Source organism: Pteropus alecto, unplaced genomic scaffold (genome assembly GCF_000325575.1).
Source record: "Pteropus alecto unplaced genomic scaffold, ASM32557v1 scaffold379, whole genome shotgun sequence".
Lineage (NCBI taxonomy): Eukaryota > Metazoa > Chordata > Mammalia > Chiroptera > Pteropodidae > Pteropus > Pteropus alecto.
In genome coordinates, this window is record NW_006443129.1 from 1,738,783 (window position 1) to 1,757,105 (window position 18,323).

The following is an 18,323-nucleotide window of genomic DNA, read 5'->3' on the forward strand; positions in this document are numbered from 1 at the left end:
AATTTCAAGTACAGCCTATGTAGCAAGCATATCTACAAAAGCAGAACAAAGAGCTGATTAGCTTTTTGAGTGAAAATTCCTCTTCATTTCCACATGTTTAAAAGTTGGTTGTTCCAGTAGAAACAGTTTTAGAAGTGTTTTTTTAATTTTTCACTTTTGCCTATACATAAGCACATAATAAAGACATATTATATTTTAACTATAAATTTGACCATTTTAGACTAACTCCTAAATCCTGGAATTAGGAAAACATTCGGATGAAGGAATAAGAAAAAAAAATAGCTTCCTTTCTCCTTCTTGGACAAAGGTCAACACTAGGGATAAGTTTTCCACCGCCCTTGCCGTTCTCCCAGCTCTTGGTATCTGGTGGGTAGTTGGGACGTGTGTGGTGTCAGGAAATGAGCTTTGCTTAACTTCATGATTTCATAGGAACTACATGAGCTTAACATTCCTGGCCTTTCTCACTAACCCTCAATCACTCCACTCCTAGGGATTTGGGAGAAGAAACTGGCATGGGTGACTCAATCTTTTTCGAGTCCTCACTCAGTAATCCACATCGGAGTCTAGGTTTGATCTCTGAAATAAGGTAAAAGGAAACTGTTTCTACAAGGAGAGTCCTGAATTGTCTAGCTTCACCAGCAACCAAGAGAATAAGTACTTTTAATTTGGTGATGGAGTATTAATGAAGCCTCCTGCTCTCAGATCTAACTAAGCTGCTTTCTCCAAACTGCTTTATCAATAACAAAGGTGACATCATCATATCCATCTGTCTAGATCGTACAACTCTCTTCTCTCTAAAACTGGTTTCCTAATTCTGAGGAGAGAGGTATCATTGATTAACCCCAAACCCACTGTCTTACGCTTTTATCCTGCCCCTCACTAGGGCATCCTATGCCTTGAAAGAGCTCTCATCTCAGACAGCCCGTTCCCACTCTCTCTATTAAAACTCCTATTCCTTTGTTAGACAGGACAAGGGTCTCAAGGTCTGGGTGGTTCTTACTAAATGCTATTCTTGCTAAATGTTAAAGTGTAGTACAGTACTTTGCAGACACAACTATAAGCAGGATGAGGGTGCCTGGAACCCAACCAGATAAGTGTGACCAGCCAACTTCAAAAGAAGAAAGCAACATGTAATTGACCAAATAGTGCATATAAACAGTGGCTAAGACTCCCTTCAGGGAGACAGAGCTTTGGATGTGAATCCCCTGTCTTCTTTACTTGCTGCAAGTAAATAAAACTACCTAAGGATGACCACAGTTTTGTTTTTGAATAGAACACCCCAAGTGACAAACTGCTTGAGTTTAGGTACACCTTTACACCATATGCTCTGAGCACTAACCACAATAAGAATTTAACATATATCCACAATTTTAAACTTTATAGTTTGTGAAAATCTCAGACTTATTTATTATGTAATTTGATCTTCACAACAGTCCTGTGAGGTAAAAAGGGAAGAAATTCCACCATTTTGCAAATGCAGAATGAAGATTAGGAGAAATAGCCTGGAAACAAAGCTAGAAAGTGGTAGAGTTAGATTTGTCATCACTTCTGACTCCAAATCTTGTGCTCTTTCATTTTGTCCCATAACTATATAAATGTCAGGTAGGATATATCTTTAAGATAATTGCACCCTAAAGGAGGATGCTTAGAATGGTGGTTTCCAGAAGCTGGGGAAAGGGAGAAATGGGGGAGTTTAATGGGTACAGAATCTCAGTTTTACAAGATGAAAAATTTCTGGAGATTGGTTGTACAACAATGTGAATAAACTTAACAGTACTTAACTGTACACTTAACTATTAAGATGATAAGTTCTATGTTATTTGTATTTACCACAATTAAAAACAAAAAATAATTTTCAAAATAGATGATGCTCGTTAACCCAAAAGAATCTCTTCTCAGTGGTACACAAGAAGATTGTGTACAACCCCATCAAATTAAACAATTGAGGTAGGGTTAACACATGTGTATTGTGAACAGGTGGGGGCAAAGAGACATAGATATTTTAAAGTCAAATGACTAGATAGAGGTGGGCCCAAATTAATTCAGTGCCTCTTTCTTGGGTTAACCACTCCTCATATAGAAACAAAACAAAACAAGAACAACAAATCCTTTCATTTGTCTCACATTTTTTTCTTGTCACCTTTCACTTCATAGATGATCTAAATCATTAGTATTCACAGTGTGGGAAATAGATCAGCAGCATCTGGGGTGTGTTAGAAATGCAGACTCTCAGATCCCATCCCAGATCTACTGGATAAAAAGTGACTAGTCCCAAGTGATGCGTACATACCTGTTACTGCACACTTGTCTATAAGCTTATGGTTTTCTCATACCTGCAGAGTAGCCACTGTGGTGTATGTATGTGACAGGGACATTTGTCATATACTGTCAACAAAAGAAATTGAAGCATCTGCAATAAAGCTAAATCAGCTCCTATTACAGCTTTGACTCAAAGGATATAAAATAAAAGAATGAAATTAGCATTGCAGGAGAACTGAATTGCAGTTGCAGCTCTGTTGGCTGTGAATCTTTTGACAAATCACTTTACTGCACTAAAACTCTGTTTCTTCATTTTAAAAATAGAGATAATAATTTCTGCAAGGCCTACATTAGGAAGCTGGTATGAGGGTTCAGTTGGAGGAGAGGCTATAAAAACATTCTTAAAAGTACGAAATGTCCTCATTGGAAGTATAAAAAATATAAAATAATGTTTTGGGTGTGTATAAATGCTCATATAAGAATTTTTTAAACCAATGTGAAAATATTACATTAAAATTATTTGCATATGTGAGTATATGTCTATATATACATATATAGTCTCAAGTGTATGCTAGCAAATGAATTAATTTGATCAGTTAGCTTTCTGAAATACAATATTGTAGGTCAGTTATAATAACAAGGAACTAATGCCCCAATTATTTGTGATATGAAGCAGGTAAAGATCAATCTATTGGCATTTATAATGAAATATCACAAAAACTGTGTAAGAACATTTAAAACCTAGAAAGCACCTTGTTCCTAGTATACTTGTGAGGAGATTTTCCCTTTATACTCTCCCAGACTCTCAAGAAACAGGAAGAGAGAAATAATCCTAGCTCTTGGTGAAGAAAAACATATCATTTATTGGTTGGCAGGAGAGTCTGAGTCAGGGAGACCCAGAAGCAAATCTTAATTCCTTTTGAGCTGTGTGGCCTCAGTCAAGTTACTATCCACCTGCTCTTATTTCACTTCCATAAAATAAAAGTGATAAAGTACCAGCCTCTTCGGGTTACTTTGAGTATTAAATGACATAATATATGTTAGGTGGTCAGCACAATGCCAATACATACATAATAAATACTCATTAAATGTTAGCTGTTACTAGTATCATCATCATTTACTTGAAAGGATGTGGTTGAGAGGAGCACACAGAATTCCTCACATAAACACACAAAAACGCCTGTTGAAGGTAAATGAAGATGCTTAGGAAACCAGCCAACACAGAGAATAAAGTTCAATATTAAAATGTCACTATCATGTAAACTTGCATCTTGCTAAGACATATGTACTTAATACAAGGGCTGACAATGCTGTCGGGAGAGGATTATAGATGAGGATAATCATTTTCACATTCCAAAAGGCATCTGATAATCAAAGCAATGTAGTACCTTTCCTGTCTTCCTGAATTGTTTCCGTTCTTCCACTGTGGTGAGGTAGTTCACGGCTGCATACTCAATGATTGACAGGAACACAAAGAGGGAGCTGACCCAAAGGTACACGTCCACAGCCTTGATGTAGGACACCTGGGGCATGGAGGCGCTCATGCCAGAGATGATCGTGGACATGGTCAGCACCGTGGTGATTCCTGCCATTTGAGAATGGTGACAAGATCAGTGACATAACCATTCAGTTCCAGAATCTGGTGCTGGATTACACCAGGGGGACACATTTCAATGTCAATATCAATATCAATATCTAGAACAACATCAATCTGGTGATCAAAGGGTGGTGGGCGGTAGGGAAGCTCTGCATGTTCACCCAGTTCGCATCTTCAGCCTAAGCAAGAAGCTCCCCTTGGATTTCTCTTTCTACCTCTTTTTCTTGCCCTCACCCCCATTGTCCATAACGTTTCTTTCCTTCCATCTAAAGACATCACAGAATCAGACATGACTTTTGGGACTCAGTGCTTCTCTCCCTGAGATGGGCCTCTTCTAACCATCCCAGAAAGGTAAAAACATATTCAATTTTAAAATAGTCTCCTAGGAAAGAAATTCCAAAATTATTTTCATTACCCTTTCTCATCACTTTACAACTTTTACTGTTAGGAAATTATCTCAGTGTCTCCTTTTAAGTCTTTCATTCATTGAAGAGTGATCTTTATAGAATTAATGACAGCTATTCTCAATAGAATACTTATAAGCCATCATTATTGCTATACTTTGTCCCTTATCACTGAACTCCAGTTCAACTGAAATTCAGAATGGAAGTGTGATAGTGGAGGCTCAGTCCAGTGTAAATGTGTACTAAATGACTCCTGAATGCCAGTTACTTTTGTAACCTCCCCTCTCCTCCTTTGCCCTTGTTTTCCACTCTCTCCCTTTTTTTCTCTTCCCTTTCTCTCCCTTCCCACTACCTTAGTCTTCTCTTTTCTGTTTTTTCTTTTTCTTTTCCTTCTTTATTCTCTGGCATGAGCATCAGAAGTAAGAGATCAGGGCTCTGGGGGACAATGGAGTAAGAAGAAGTGACTCTGAGATTTCCTTAATAAAATGCCAGCTTTGGGGAAGGCTATTCTGTGTCTACACTAATTTCTCAGAGGGATACTGCCAAAGTACTGCCTAGAGAGAAAGTATAGTATTGTAAATATTTGAAATGTACACTGGCTGGCATGGTTTTATTTCTTAACTTCCCACTAGGGAAGTGCAAATGGAATCCTTAATGATTTTTATAAGTTGTGAGGACATTTTAATGTCAACAGACAGAGTCCAGAACAGCAGGAAGAGCACGGTGATTTACTCCTAAATGTACAGACGCAGCGTGTGGACAGCTTTCACCAACATATTTCTGCCCTTTCTACAATAACTCTGCAAGGTTCTCGTTTGAGGGAAATGACAATGACAGACAATGACAACTCTGTAGAGCTATTCAATTTCAAATGAAGTTTTCCTGTTTGTATGATAAAGACCAACACAATCTGACAACTTGACAGTAACTACGGAGGGCCTGGATCTCACCTTCGCACTGATTTAACTCTAGAAAAAGAAACCTAAATGCTATCCTAGCTCTTACCATTAGAAGCAGGCTACCATCTCGCTGAGTTTCAGGTTTCCCTAAGAGTGGTAACATCAAGGATTTGCATATTGGTGGACGCTGTTCGCATTCCTTGCCACATAAATATAGAGATGTGAAATTTTGATTAACATTACAGATGTTCGTGTAGCTGAGGCCAAGATTATTAAAGAAAATTTGGTTGCCTTTATGAAATGTTTATTCAGCACAAACCTAGATAAATATTATTTGCCACATGTTGCAGAAAAGAAAGATGAGCTGAGAGTGGCTAAGTAATTAGCCTGAGTTTCTTCAGGAGCAGGATTGAAACCTTTCTCTCTGGGTATAGAACCTATGCTTTTTACATGCAAACGTGCTGCCTCTCATTCTGTAAAGGGTAATTCCTCTTGTTTTTAAGATTATAAACCAGTCTCTACAGATGGAGCATCTCTGAGAGAAGACGCTATAAAATTGAGTGTAGAATTATGTCAGGAAGCATGAAGGTGCTTTGTGCTTTTCAATAGGCCAAAAGTCTTCTTCTCTTCTAGATTTCACTGGTAAAATTGAATGAATCCTAAACTAATGTTCCTATTTCGTAGCTTACTTCATTAGTTCAAAATTTTAAAATATCTTCTCTTACTGGTTTTTTATGATATGGAAAATACGACTTCATTTTTTTCAATGGACAGTAACATGGAACTTAACAGACAAAATAATGGTTTAGAACAAACACTAGTTTACATACCAGATAGGTCTTGTCGTGTCTTTTAAATTGATGACTCTTGGGCTATAAAAGGTAATTGTATTATCTATATTTGCCAGACAGCAATAAATTATCAGCTATTTTCTTTAAAAGGGTGCCTAGTCCAACTAATTTACTATAGCTTTATTTATTTTGAAACCAGCATACTAGATTTTCCTTATGTAAAATAATGGGAAAAAAAGAAAGAAAAGGAAGAAAGAAAGAAATAGAGAGTGGGAGGAGAGATTGTTAAGTACAAGGAGTAAAGGATGAGGAAACTGAAAGTATATTCCCCAAGCAATAGAACTTGGAGTCAAGGAGTATTACAGCTACATTAAACACACTATGTCTTGAGCTGCCCCTTAGAAATACATTAATCTTGACAAATAGCATTCCTTTCAAACATATTAAAGTTAACATCTCAATAAAGGAGTTTTGAATTATATTGAGTGACCATTTCGTCAAAGAAAGGTCCTGTATTGGGATTAGAACATTATCTTCCCACATACCAATACTGCTATGCATAGTTAGGAAAGTGTTATAAGACAATATTTAGTCTGGCCCATGAGACTTGGCTCTCCTGAGCCCTTGTGGTTTCACCATATTAACTCTTAAGGACACATATGGGGTCCTAAGAATTATTCAGTCTGGGGAGAGTTATTTTTGTGCTTCATTGGCCATTTTTCCCCCCAAACACAATGGAGAGGTTTGTTGACCAGTGTAATAACAGTTGGGCATGTAGGCATCACTTATAGAAAGGTTGAGTCAGTTTGCTCCCTTCGGTTGTGGGTATAGCTCTTTTGAAGGCTTATGTATCTACATTCACCTTTAAATGAGTACAAACATTTTCCCTGTAAGCCTAGGAAGAAAGAAAATATTCAGTGTGAAGGAATGTGAAGGAAAGGAAGATAGGCTAGATATCCCAACACAGTTATGGCCAGAAACTAACAACTGTATCCCACAAAGGTAGCACCAGATTCTAGTGCCGAGAAACTCTGATAATCTCTATGATGGTTAAATGAACTGCTCCTAAGTGCTTACTTTTCTAGGTATATGGCATATCCTCTGTTAGAAGACATTTTTCTTTATGAGTGAAAGCTTTAGTTGCCTTTCTCTGCCACGACTGTTTCCTGGCAAACAAACCCATTACTTAATACATTGGTTATGAATGATATATTCCATGCAGAGGGACCAAGTGAGAAGTATGGAGGTAAGGAAAGAAGGAGGGAGACAGAAGGGGGAGAAGAAAATACAATAATACTTCTTCTTCCATGAGAGTTAAAATGTCCTTGAATAGCTTTATAATAGTCTTACTCTCTCTCCACACAAAATCAGATGGAAAGATAGAATAGTATTTTTAACCCATTACACATTCCAAGTTATGATTGTTATCTCTCATGAGAATTGCCTAATCACAATTGACATTTCTATGCTATTCAACCTCTAATGTTGAATATCGTATTTTTGTTACTAACTGAAAACAATTCATTGCTGATTAAGACCCTTTTACATTTACACGATAAATGTAAAAGGGTCTTAATCAGCAATGAATTGTTTTCAGTTAGTAACAAAAATACAATTATTAAAAACATAGTAGATTAAACGCTGGTGATTTAACAATTGTATTGTTATGTATGTATTAAGCACAAAATATGTGCACAACACTGTACTGATTACTTTTCTTAAGGAACTCACATTCTACTAGAAGAGACAAGACAGGCTACTAACTCACCCCATATCTAAACATAAATTAGAAGAAGCAAGGTCACTTAGGAGAGATACAAAGTGCCATGTGGTTCAGAAATGAGAAAGACCATGTCTGCTTGCAGTCATCAGTAAAGGCTCTGGCCATTGAGAGATGGCAGGATTTTGACAGAAAAACAACAACAACAACAACAACAACAAAAACATGTAAGAAGGACATTCTGGGCAGAGTGAGAGGCAGAATAAATGTACAGAGTTGAGATAAGCAGTCAGGCATGGGGCCCTGTTTGAGAACACTAAATGATAAAATTGTTTAAAACTTAGGGCAAGTATATTGGAACAAGAGTATGGGTGAAGATCTAGCAAATAAAAATTCAGGACACTCAGTTATATTTGAATTTCAGATAAACAACAAATAACATTTGTTGTTTGTCCCATGCAATATTTGGTATAAAATTATACTAAAACATTATTTGGTGCTTATCAAAAATTTGTATTTCACCAATTGTGCTGTATTCCATCTGACAACCCTCAAGGAACACTTTAGATTCCAAGGTGAAAGTATTTATACCAATGGCATTCAAGATGAGAATATTGTGATCAGATTTGTGTTTTAGAGCTACTACTCTGCAGCAGGATTAAACTGGGACAAGAAGAGCAAGAGGTAAAATGATCAATTACAGACCTCTACAAATCCATGCTACTGTTTTGTACAAATTAGCAAAGAGTGTCCTTTCCTCTTGAGAATGTCACCCCAAACCATGTCCCATGGAGCTTGAGCTGGATTTCTGCTTCCTATTGTCCTCTGGGTAGCATGTCACAAAGCTTGCAAGAGGGCCCTGGGCAGGTAGGGGTCTGTTAGGGCAGTCCAGGGCAAAGTTAACAAGGGGCCCAGCATCACCAAGACAAGAGCAATGGAAAAGAAAGAATAAGCACATTTGAGGACATTTCATAGAGAAGACTGACTTTAAAGAGTTAGATACCTTATAGCCATAATTTTCAAAGTGCGATCAGTGGATCCTTTGGGGTCTCCAAGACATTTTCAGAGGATCTTGATAGTGAAAATAAGTTTCATAACCATACTAAGACATTATTTACCTTTTTTTTTCTTTTTTTTTACTGTGTTGATATTTGCACTGATGGTATAAGGTAATGGTTGGAAAAACTGTTGTTGCTTTAGCATGAATGAAGGCAGCAGCACATAACTGACCTAGCAGTCACTGTATTCTCCAACTCCCAGCATCACAATGAAAATAAAATCAGTAAAAACTGTTAATTTAACTAAATTAGAGCCCTTGAGGACATGTCTTTTTAACATTCCGGTTGATGAAATGAGAAATATACATAAAAGCCTTCTGCATACAAAGTAGGGTGGCTGTCTTAAGAAAAAGCAATCAGGCAATCAAGTTGTGAGCTGAACACTGGACACTTTTTTCAAATGGAACATCACTTTTCCTCAAAAGAACAACTGACAGATAAAGTATGGTTGTTCAGATTTGGGTAACTGACAGACATTTTCTCAAAACTGAGTAAAGTAAGCCTATCACTTGAGGTAGAATAACTCATGGTATTTATTGCCAAATGATAAAATTTGAGCTTTTAAGCCCAAACTAGAAAGATGTTAAAATTGTATCTATCACCGTGAGCTTGAAAGCTTCCCACTACTGAAAAACTTTTTGATGAGATTAGTGGTGATATTAACAAATGAATTTTTTTTTATATTGTATGATGAATTATGTGAACATTGGGAAGATCTGTATAACTCAGTACACCAATATTTTTCAAGTGACCAATGCATATATAAACAGACTTAGTCATGATACAAAAGAGATCAATGGATTTTAATCTAATAGATCAGCAAAACTTTACTGATATGGTTTCAGACTCCACATGGCAACTAACCTTTAAGAAATTATCATTTGCTGAGTTTCGGTGCAATGTCAGGGAAGACAATGTACAATTACTTGAAAACACTATGAAAATATGATTCTTTTCTCCAACCGAGTGAGGCCAGATTTCTTTCTATATTTCAAATAAAACCTATTACAACAGATTGAAGAAGCAGGGATGAGAAGCCAGTTGCCCTCCATAAAGTCAGACATTAAAGGTTTACAAAAATGTAAAACAATGCTACTCTTCTCACTAATTTTTTTCATTTTAGGAAAAAACACTTATTTTTCATATATGTTATATTAACTTGCAATGAATTTAGTATCACTATTTTTAAAAGGATCAATACATATTTTCAAAAATTCTGTTTTACTAGCCAACATGGCTAATAATGATAAATATAACCCACAAAAACTAAAGATCTCTGGGGTCCTTAATTTTTAAAGTGTAAATGGGTCCTAAGATCAGAGTTTGTGAATCACTGCCAAAGACTAAGAAGGAAATTGAGGCGTAGACATGAAAGACTCAATGAATGAATTAACAGAATGAGGAAAGTCAAGAGAATAAGAGGGATTTGAGCATTCTGGGAAGAATAGTTTGTTCTGTTTTGAATGTGCTGAGTGCCTGTAGACTTGAAGGTGAAGTTCAGAGGGCAGCTGGAAATACTTCTCTGGAACTTGAGAGAAAAATTTGAGATGAGGACATAGATTTGGGATTTACTTTCATAAAGACAGTAGTTAGAAGAGAGTTCTTCCATTTGATGAGAGAATCAAAAATAAAGAAAACTTTGGAAGAGAATTGGCTATACTTAAAGAATGGAAGAAAGAAGTAAAAATTGGGAAAGAGAAATGAAAAGACAATCTAAAAAAGGAGAAAAACCATAATAGTGCAGAAAAAATAAAACATATTTATTGTTTGTTTGGTTTTATCAAACGCTGGGCCAGTTGGCATGAATGCCCCCATTTAATTTCCACAGTGGCCCTCAGGAGGTTGTTTTACTAACTTCATTTTGCAGACGAGGAAGATGAAGCTGGGGTCCTGACCACTACACTTTGTTCTGAATTTGAGAGGATGCTTAATAGTGTCAAATGCTTCAGAGAAAGTGAAGGAGGGCAACAACTGAGAAAAGGCAAGAGGGATAGACAGATGTAGTCAGAGTGACCTGCCACAGAATTGGATCTCACAGCATTTGGGAGGAGTGAGTAAAGCAGAGGGCAAAATATTTTAGAAAAAGCTTGAGGGCTGTAGGAAGCAAAAGCCATAAGAGGATAGCTGTATAGGAATACTGCAATTCTCTTTATTTAAAAAAAAGGTGGGGGGAGAGCACTTCTGACTTGTATATTATTTATATAAATCTGTATAGCAATTTCTTAACCCTGAGGGATCAGATGTAGATGCAGGAAGCACAAAATTTCAGGAGCAGCTTAAATGCATTTCAGTGTTCTCCATTCACCCCAACTTGTCCTGGAACCAGCTTTTATTGCTGTCATTTTCAAAGTGTAAGAGCTGAGCAGTCAGCTTCAGGAATCTGATTGAAAGACACATTCCTAAACTGTGAGAGATGGAATGCCTTTCTGATCCTGCCTCAAGAGCTGGAAATGTGTCTTCTGTTTCGGGTGTATGCTGCCCCACTACCATACTGAGGTCAGGGCACTGCTGCTCCGATGTGAAGTAATAGCCACAATAATTTAATTATTCATTCAGATGGCATTTTTTTTTCCCTTGAAGATATTCAAGCCTTAAATGCTTGTAGATTGAAGCTTTTAATAGGGGAAAGTAGTGAACAAATTATTAATATTAATGACAATCTATGTCTTTCAAATGATTTTTTGAAGTATGCATATAATTTGTGAACATTAACTTAGAAATCACTGTTTCTGGAATGAATTGTGTGGTAATTACTATGATTGGGAGCCACTAATAACAATCTTCTCTCTAGATAGAGCATTAAAGGTGAAAGAATAAAATCAGTCAAAATGAGGGAGTTCTGGCCTGAACCAGCCAAGAAGGCGAGTGGGATTGACTCTTGGGTTTTTATTAAGTAACCTCTTATCTAAGTGCTTAACTTGGCACTTCCCACTTTGTAAGGATGCAATATAACAGCTAAGTGGGTCTGAAATCGTTCCCATAAAGCAATATGTGTGACAGTGACATATAATATGTCAGATGGAGTAGGTAATAACATCGGTGTGGTGACTTAATGAGCCTGATGTCTCTCCACCTGAAATCTCTTGCCAACTAAAATGCCACAATTATCTAAAATTCTACTGTGGTTGATTCTGATTTCAGTATTTAGGTTAAGCCCTAATACCTAACTAGCACTTGTATTTCCAAATTCAAGCTTCCGCCTCCCCCAAGAAGTAATTTATTAAGATATCAAAAGTATAGTGTGAATTAGTTTGGAGTTTCTTTCTTCTACAATGTGTTCGTCATGCAAAGTGAAATGGAGTGGGGCAAGGTAAGGAGGGTTCCCGGAAAGGGAGAAGAGATAGGTCTGTAAAGTGAGGCTGTTGATGCTTCATAATTTCACTTCTCTCTTTACTATCATCCAGCTCTTGGTCAGTTGGCACAGCCTTCCTACCTCCTGCCTGGGTTCCCAAGGAAAGAGTCCAATTATAATTTGCCCTTGAGCTGTGAAGACAAACACTGTAACCTGCTGTTCACTTCCCAAACTACCCCTGCTGCTAAACCATGACACTCTTTTCTTCACTCACCACCCCTTTTTGTTTACCTTCCTTAACCTTGCTCCCATATTAACATTTCACATTAAAAGACTTACCCAGGGAAACTCTTGCAGGAACAGCTCTTCGGTCGATCCAAAATGAAACCCATGACAGTATCACCATCAACATAGCCGGGAAATAGGTTTGCAGCACGAAGAAGAAAACATGCCTCCTTAGCACAAAGTTGATGAAAAGCCTGTTATACCAACCTATGAGAAAAAGGCAGTTTTTATTAGAACAGGCTTCCTCATGGAAACACCACACTTAGTGAAATGACCTGCTTCTTTAGACATCAAGATCTCAGGAAACACTGAGCTGATCCAGCACCAGCCCAGAACCTGGGCCTGGCACTCCATCAATGTAGTTGAATGAACTGAACTACAGTCTGTTTAATTATGTGACTCAAAATCCCCCTTAAATCTCATACCTGCTGTTCAGGGATGAATAGTAATTCTGTTTCGTGGGATGGTCTTTAAAGACCTTTCTCCAAAATAAATTGTGTCTGCAGTGTTTCTGCAAGTGGGTGAGTCTTCACTAGATGACCAATGAGTGCACTGAATAGCCAATGAACCATTTATCAGCTCTGACAAATGAAATGAAACATTTTATCTGAAAAGATTCACGGTAGCTACTAGGTCAATAGATTCCAAATTGGTATCCAGACAGCTAGGAATTCAAAGAGTGGGTAAGCAGAAGTATGCATAAACTATTTTTATTTCGAAGTCTCATTGACACTGTTAATTTATCTATGATAAATCTGCAAAAAGGCAACGAAGCAATGATGTTTCTTTGCTTCTTGTTAGAATTATAGAAACTCATGTTGGTAATATTGATTAATTCATGCTGATCAAAAGCACCAATTGCGGCCACATCCACACATATATTTTGTTCAGGTTTCCCTTTTCACATTGGCTGCAAAGAAGCTTAAAGCCAAAATTTTGGACCATCTGTAGGACTTCTCTGAGTGCCATTCTCTAAAAGCCACATACTAGATTCTCTGTAATACCTTACCTTTGTTTTTCAGTTTTTCTCACACATTTCTAATTCATATTATCTTGCTTTATTTCATAATAACTGTGATGCCAATCTAAAATAAGGCAATGAATAATGAAATGAATAAAAATTAAAATATACCCTTTATGAATAAGTGGTAAGATTAATTTTTCTATGATACATGCAGTGTACTTTGATGCAAAATTATTCAAAACACAGGGACTACAGGTTAAAAATTATAAAACAAAATCATAGGTATTACAAAGTTAGAGAACCCTTCTACTAGTCTCAGTAGTAATTTCTTGGGAAACCCAAGGTGGCAAACTTATTAGATAAATCAGGTCAATATTTAGGCATTCAGCCTAAGACATACACCTAGCCAACCTACACTGAATTGGCAGACTACTCCTAGCATTCTAATCTCAATTAAGTTCTGATTACTTTTCCCTTCCCTACCTGTTCGGAGGTTCTCTCTCACTATCAACTGATATACATTTTAATAATATCAAACAATTTCATTACCAAGGGTAATAAAAGATACATAGTACATTCTAAAATCAAAACATACATTACTTTTAAGCTACTCATTGTCTTGTATTATCCATGTCACAAGCCCACTTTGGTATTACATACAATTAAGTTTTAATTTTGGCTGTAGAGTAGAATAACAGCATCTCCAATATAATAGCTTCATGTAATTATTGCAGATTAAAAGAGATAAGGAAAAACTGTGAAAGTACTTCAAAGAAAAACACCATTAATGTATATGGTTTTAAGTCTTGAAATAAATGTAGGTAACAAGGGTTTTTTTTTTAACACATAAATTTCTGAATTTTTTTTTTTTTTTTTTTTTTTTTTTTGGTGATGGGAGGTGGGCAACCAAGCAGGAGAAACAGTGCTCTGTCTTGTGGCTCCTCAGGGGAAGGAATACCAGCAGTGGTGTTGTGGTAGAAGCTATGTAAGCCGGGAAGAGCTCCCTTTACCGGCAAGGAATGGTGGTGGTACCTGGAAAGATGTGGAGTCCTCATTTTGGGTAGTGTAATAGTCTGACTCCAATTGTGATACTTAACCACCAATATCTCTCTAGCCCCACTTTCTGTTCTGTCCCACACCAGGGCAAACTAATAAGAAAGCTGAGTGCTCCCTCTTTTGGCACCCAAGGTTCAGCCACGAAGCCTTGCCCCAGCTCCACCCTCTTAACTACCACAAAATCTCAAACCAGTCATTCTTCCCTCTTTTCTCAGGCCATTTTCAGACCTGCCTGGCAGCCTGCCCTGCTCCCTCTAGAAAACCTCATTCTGTGAGTAATAAGTCTCTTCATACCCTTTTGATATGTGTGTGGCATTATCAGTTTTGACATCTGAACCAAATTTTAGGTGGTAGAGTCCATCTGCTTCCATCAAGTTGCCACATGGTAGAAAGAAAGGGAGTTTATGAAAGAGAGAAAAGGGCTGGAGAGTTGGCAGCCAGGAAAATTGAACAGAGGGGCTGTAGGTGGGGAGTCAGTCCCAAGACCAGGCTGAAGAAAGTGTTTTCACCTGAAGACTGTCACTTTCAGTGGCCTGTTAATAGTAAGGACTCCTTCTGTGCTGAAAGAATCTAGGTGGTGATATTGATTAAAATGGTGATGATGATAGCTACTAGCTAATATTTATTGAGTACTTATCATATGGCACACAGTGATAAAGCCAGGATTTGAACTCATGTAGTCACTCTCCAGAACTTGTGCGTTTAATCCCTACGTTATGCTGCAATAAAGAATACTTTTCAATGTATCCTTTATGGGCAAGAGTTATTTCTTTTTCCTTTGCAAATCTACGGTGCATGATTTTGAGGGGCAATGAAAGGGAAGAATGGGCAGAAGCCCTTTCCTGTTTGTTGATATTGCCAGGTAGTGGTGAAAGCAGTGCTAAGGGAAAAAAGTGCAGACTTGGTGGTTCAGCTATTAAATGGAAGCTGAAGTTCCAAAAAAAAATTCATATTTACTTATATAGAGAAAGAAAAGGAGGAGGAGGAGTAGAATATATATCAAAATAATAGCACAGTTACCTCTACGAGGTGGAAATACAAAAGCTTTTTCTTTAAACTTCTAAACATTCTTTTCAAATTATCTCCCATTTATTCATTCATTCAACAATAGCTATTGAGCATCTACTATGTGCCAGGGATGTACCAATGATCAAAACAAATTACTCTGTTACTTATAAAATCAGAAAAGCAAATAAGCTTCATTACAATTAACAGTATCATCTGTTGAATCGCAAGCAATGTAGACAAATAATGGTGTGAAATAGAGCATTTATTCAGGATCTAAATAACTAAATAGCTGTTGGTGCTAAAATCCTTTAGCTTCTCTGTGTTTTGACTTCTCCCTTAATGATGCAGCCTTGTAGATAACAACTTGATAACTCTTCCCCAAAGGCTAAGGGCAGTGTAGAGCAGCTTCGGGGAGAAAACTCACCACTATCAAAGTGGAGTGGGTACAAGGATTCCAGCCAGGGCATTTCTGACCCACAGGGGTAGCTGCTGGCACACTTGCTGGCCTGAGCATGACTTCAGGAATTTAAAATGGTATCTTATATGGGTTCTGCCTGAAGTCGCTCAGAATGCTAATAACCAAGGGAGAAGTAGCTACTTCTAACTTTAGCTAACAGGGATCAAATACGATTTTAAAAAGTGTCTTAGATAAATGCTGCCAAACCAAAAATATGTCTGTCATAGTAAAGAGTATACAATATAGGCCCAATTTCAAATACATTTTCTATTTGGGGCAATGTACTCAATTGATTTGTCTGATATTTATTGAACACCAATGTGCCAGACACATTCCAGGGACTAGGGAAGAAATGGTGAACCAGGCAGATAGATTCCCTACCTTCTTTCTAGTTGGGCACTCAGATAATAAAGCAGTTAGACAAACATGTATTTCAGGTAGTGGTAAGAGCTATGAAGACAAATACAGAAAAGGAACGGTGAGGAAAGAGACCTATTTTAGATAGAATGGTTAGAAAAACACTTCTTGAGGAGATGATATTTGAACGAAGCCCTGAATGAAATGAGGGAACTGGTTGTGAGAAGATTGGGGAAAAAAAAAAACACTCTAGGCAGTGGGAGGAAAAGGCCAGAGCAGAAGCCCTGCAGATGGCATTAGAAGGGTGTATTTGAGGACAAGCAAAGAGAGTAGAATGTGGTAGTGGATTGGGGTAGTGGGTAAGGTCAGAGACAGATCGTGGAGGACCTTGTTGGTCACGTGGAGAAGTCTGAATTTTGTTGTGTGTGATGAAAAAACACTGGAGGTTCCTGAGCAGAAAAGAATCATGATTTCTATGTTTTTCAAGAGATCACTCTGTCTGCTGTATTGAGAATAGTCTGCAGGGGCCAAGCGTGGAAGGAAGGCACCCAGTTAGTGGCTGCACGAGGAAAGAAATGATGTCCTGGGAAGGTGGAAGTGGCTGCCTATAAAAGAAAGATGATATTATTGGCTAAAGGAGACCCTCGTTTGGATTCAGGTCTCTTCACATGTTGCTCTGGAAATAATAGATGCACAATAGGTGCTTATGAACTGTCCATGTAAAACATTTTACCTGTGCTGCTATAGAAGGCAAATCCACTGGATGCACTGAACTCCTCAATGAAGAACTGAGAAAGGGAAATATGCTCATCAGTATTTAAGGACTTGTTTCCATGTTTCCAGTATAGCATGAGATCCTCTTCATTGTAGGCATCTAAAACAAGAAAATAGTATTCTTAGAATAAGCTTCTATAAGCTCTGTGAGGTCTATAACCATATTACATGCAGCTCTGTCCTAGTGTTGCTCCAATGACTTGTATACATTAGGTGCCAAAAAATATTTGCCAATTCCCATACCTATCAGAAGAAAAAAATCTCTAAAAATTAGACCCTATGACTGGCATAGTGTAGAGGTTGTTCTTGTGCCTGCATGATGAGTAAAAACACTCCAAACAGCTGCTCCCATATTTGTGTGCACTGAGTGATATCACAGCACTGTGTTACAGTCACAGGCCTGACCCCAGGTCTGCAGGCCCTTTTAGTTTTGTAGATCTTGTGGATGAAATTCTAAAATGAGTTGAGATCATAAAGAATTTTCTTCTAAAATCAAAAGTGTTATAGAAAGTTTCTAATGGATTTGGGGAGCAGAATCTGTGTAGAAGACATCCGTTGAGGTTCCCAGCATTAAGCCTCATTATGAAAAACTGCATTCAGCTTTTAAGATGTCATATCAAAAATAGCTGAAGGGTCAAAGTGATTGACAAAGCACTGGCTCAGATGCCCTTTGACAGGACTTTGATTAGGGGGGTCTATGTCTAGACCTGAGTTTTTCTGGGGGAAACCAAGTATACTTAATGGAAGATTGTGACTCATATGGCAACATGAATTCTAGATCTTTCCAAACTTGGAAAGTCAGTGTCAGTCTACCTTAATATTAGCAAGAATACACCTGTATAGGGAGCTATTCCTTTATAACCATTGTAGAAATTACAAATACGTAATTATCAAAGCATCCTCCCCCTACCGAATCTTCTCACGAGAGACAACTTGCTATCATCTTTAATTAAAAAAAAAAAAAAAGGCAACTACATATGTTGGATAAACATATTTAGCTTATATCGAAAGTTTTAAATCCTTGTTAAAACACATTTATTTATATGCAAGTTTGTGATGTTATATTCAGATCATGTGTATACCCTCTGTCAGGAAGTAAGACTTACAGCTTTCCAGTTCAAGAGAACAATTTTGAGTGTCAAGAGGAAACCTGCTGAAATCCATAAAGCACATGGCTGAAACAGTTATCCTATAAAAAGAACGAGAAAAAGAAAACTGCATATCATTCAACCACATGGCCAAATAAGCATGCAATAATGCAGCCCTCTTACTGTTTGCTTGCTTTGTGTGCCTTTCAAGAATAATGCAAATCAGGCATTACCATCTTCTTTCCAAATAATGGATAAGGAAGCACCCCCCAGGAAGGTGGACGATTTGCTTAAGACACAGAGATAATCAGTGA

The 18,323-nt window shown here is 37.5% G+C and overlaps 1 protein-coding gene and 1 long non-coding RNA gene across 3 annotated transcripts in view; one reads left to right on the forward strand and one right to left on the reverse strand.

Annotated features, from left to right (window-relative positions):
- LOC112472132 overlaps window positions 1-18,323 on the forward strand; it is a 31,355-nt gene that overhangs the window by 9,671 nt on the left and 3,361 nt on the right. The window lies entirely within an intron of this gene.
- GABRR3 (gamma-aminobutyric acid type A receptor rho3 subunit) overlaps window positions 1-18,323 on the reverse strand; it is a 44,339-nt gene that overhangs the window by 3,450 nt on the left and 22,566 nt on the right. The window contains exons 5-8 of the mRNA XM_006923417.2: window positions 18,028-18,110; window positions 16,881-17,021; window positions 12,360-12,512; window positions 3,648-3,844 (exon numbers count right to left, since the gene is read on the reverse strand). Coding sequence (XP_006923479.1) covers window positions 3,648-3,844; window positions 12,360-12,512; window positions 16,881-17,021; window positions 18,028-18,110 — 574 coding nt within the window. The remainder of the gene's footprint in view (window positions 1-3,647; window positions 3,845-12,359; window positions 12,513-16,880; window positions 17,022-18,027; window positions 18,111-18,323) is intronic.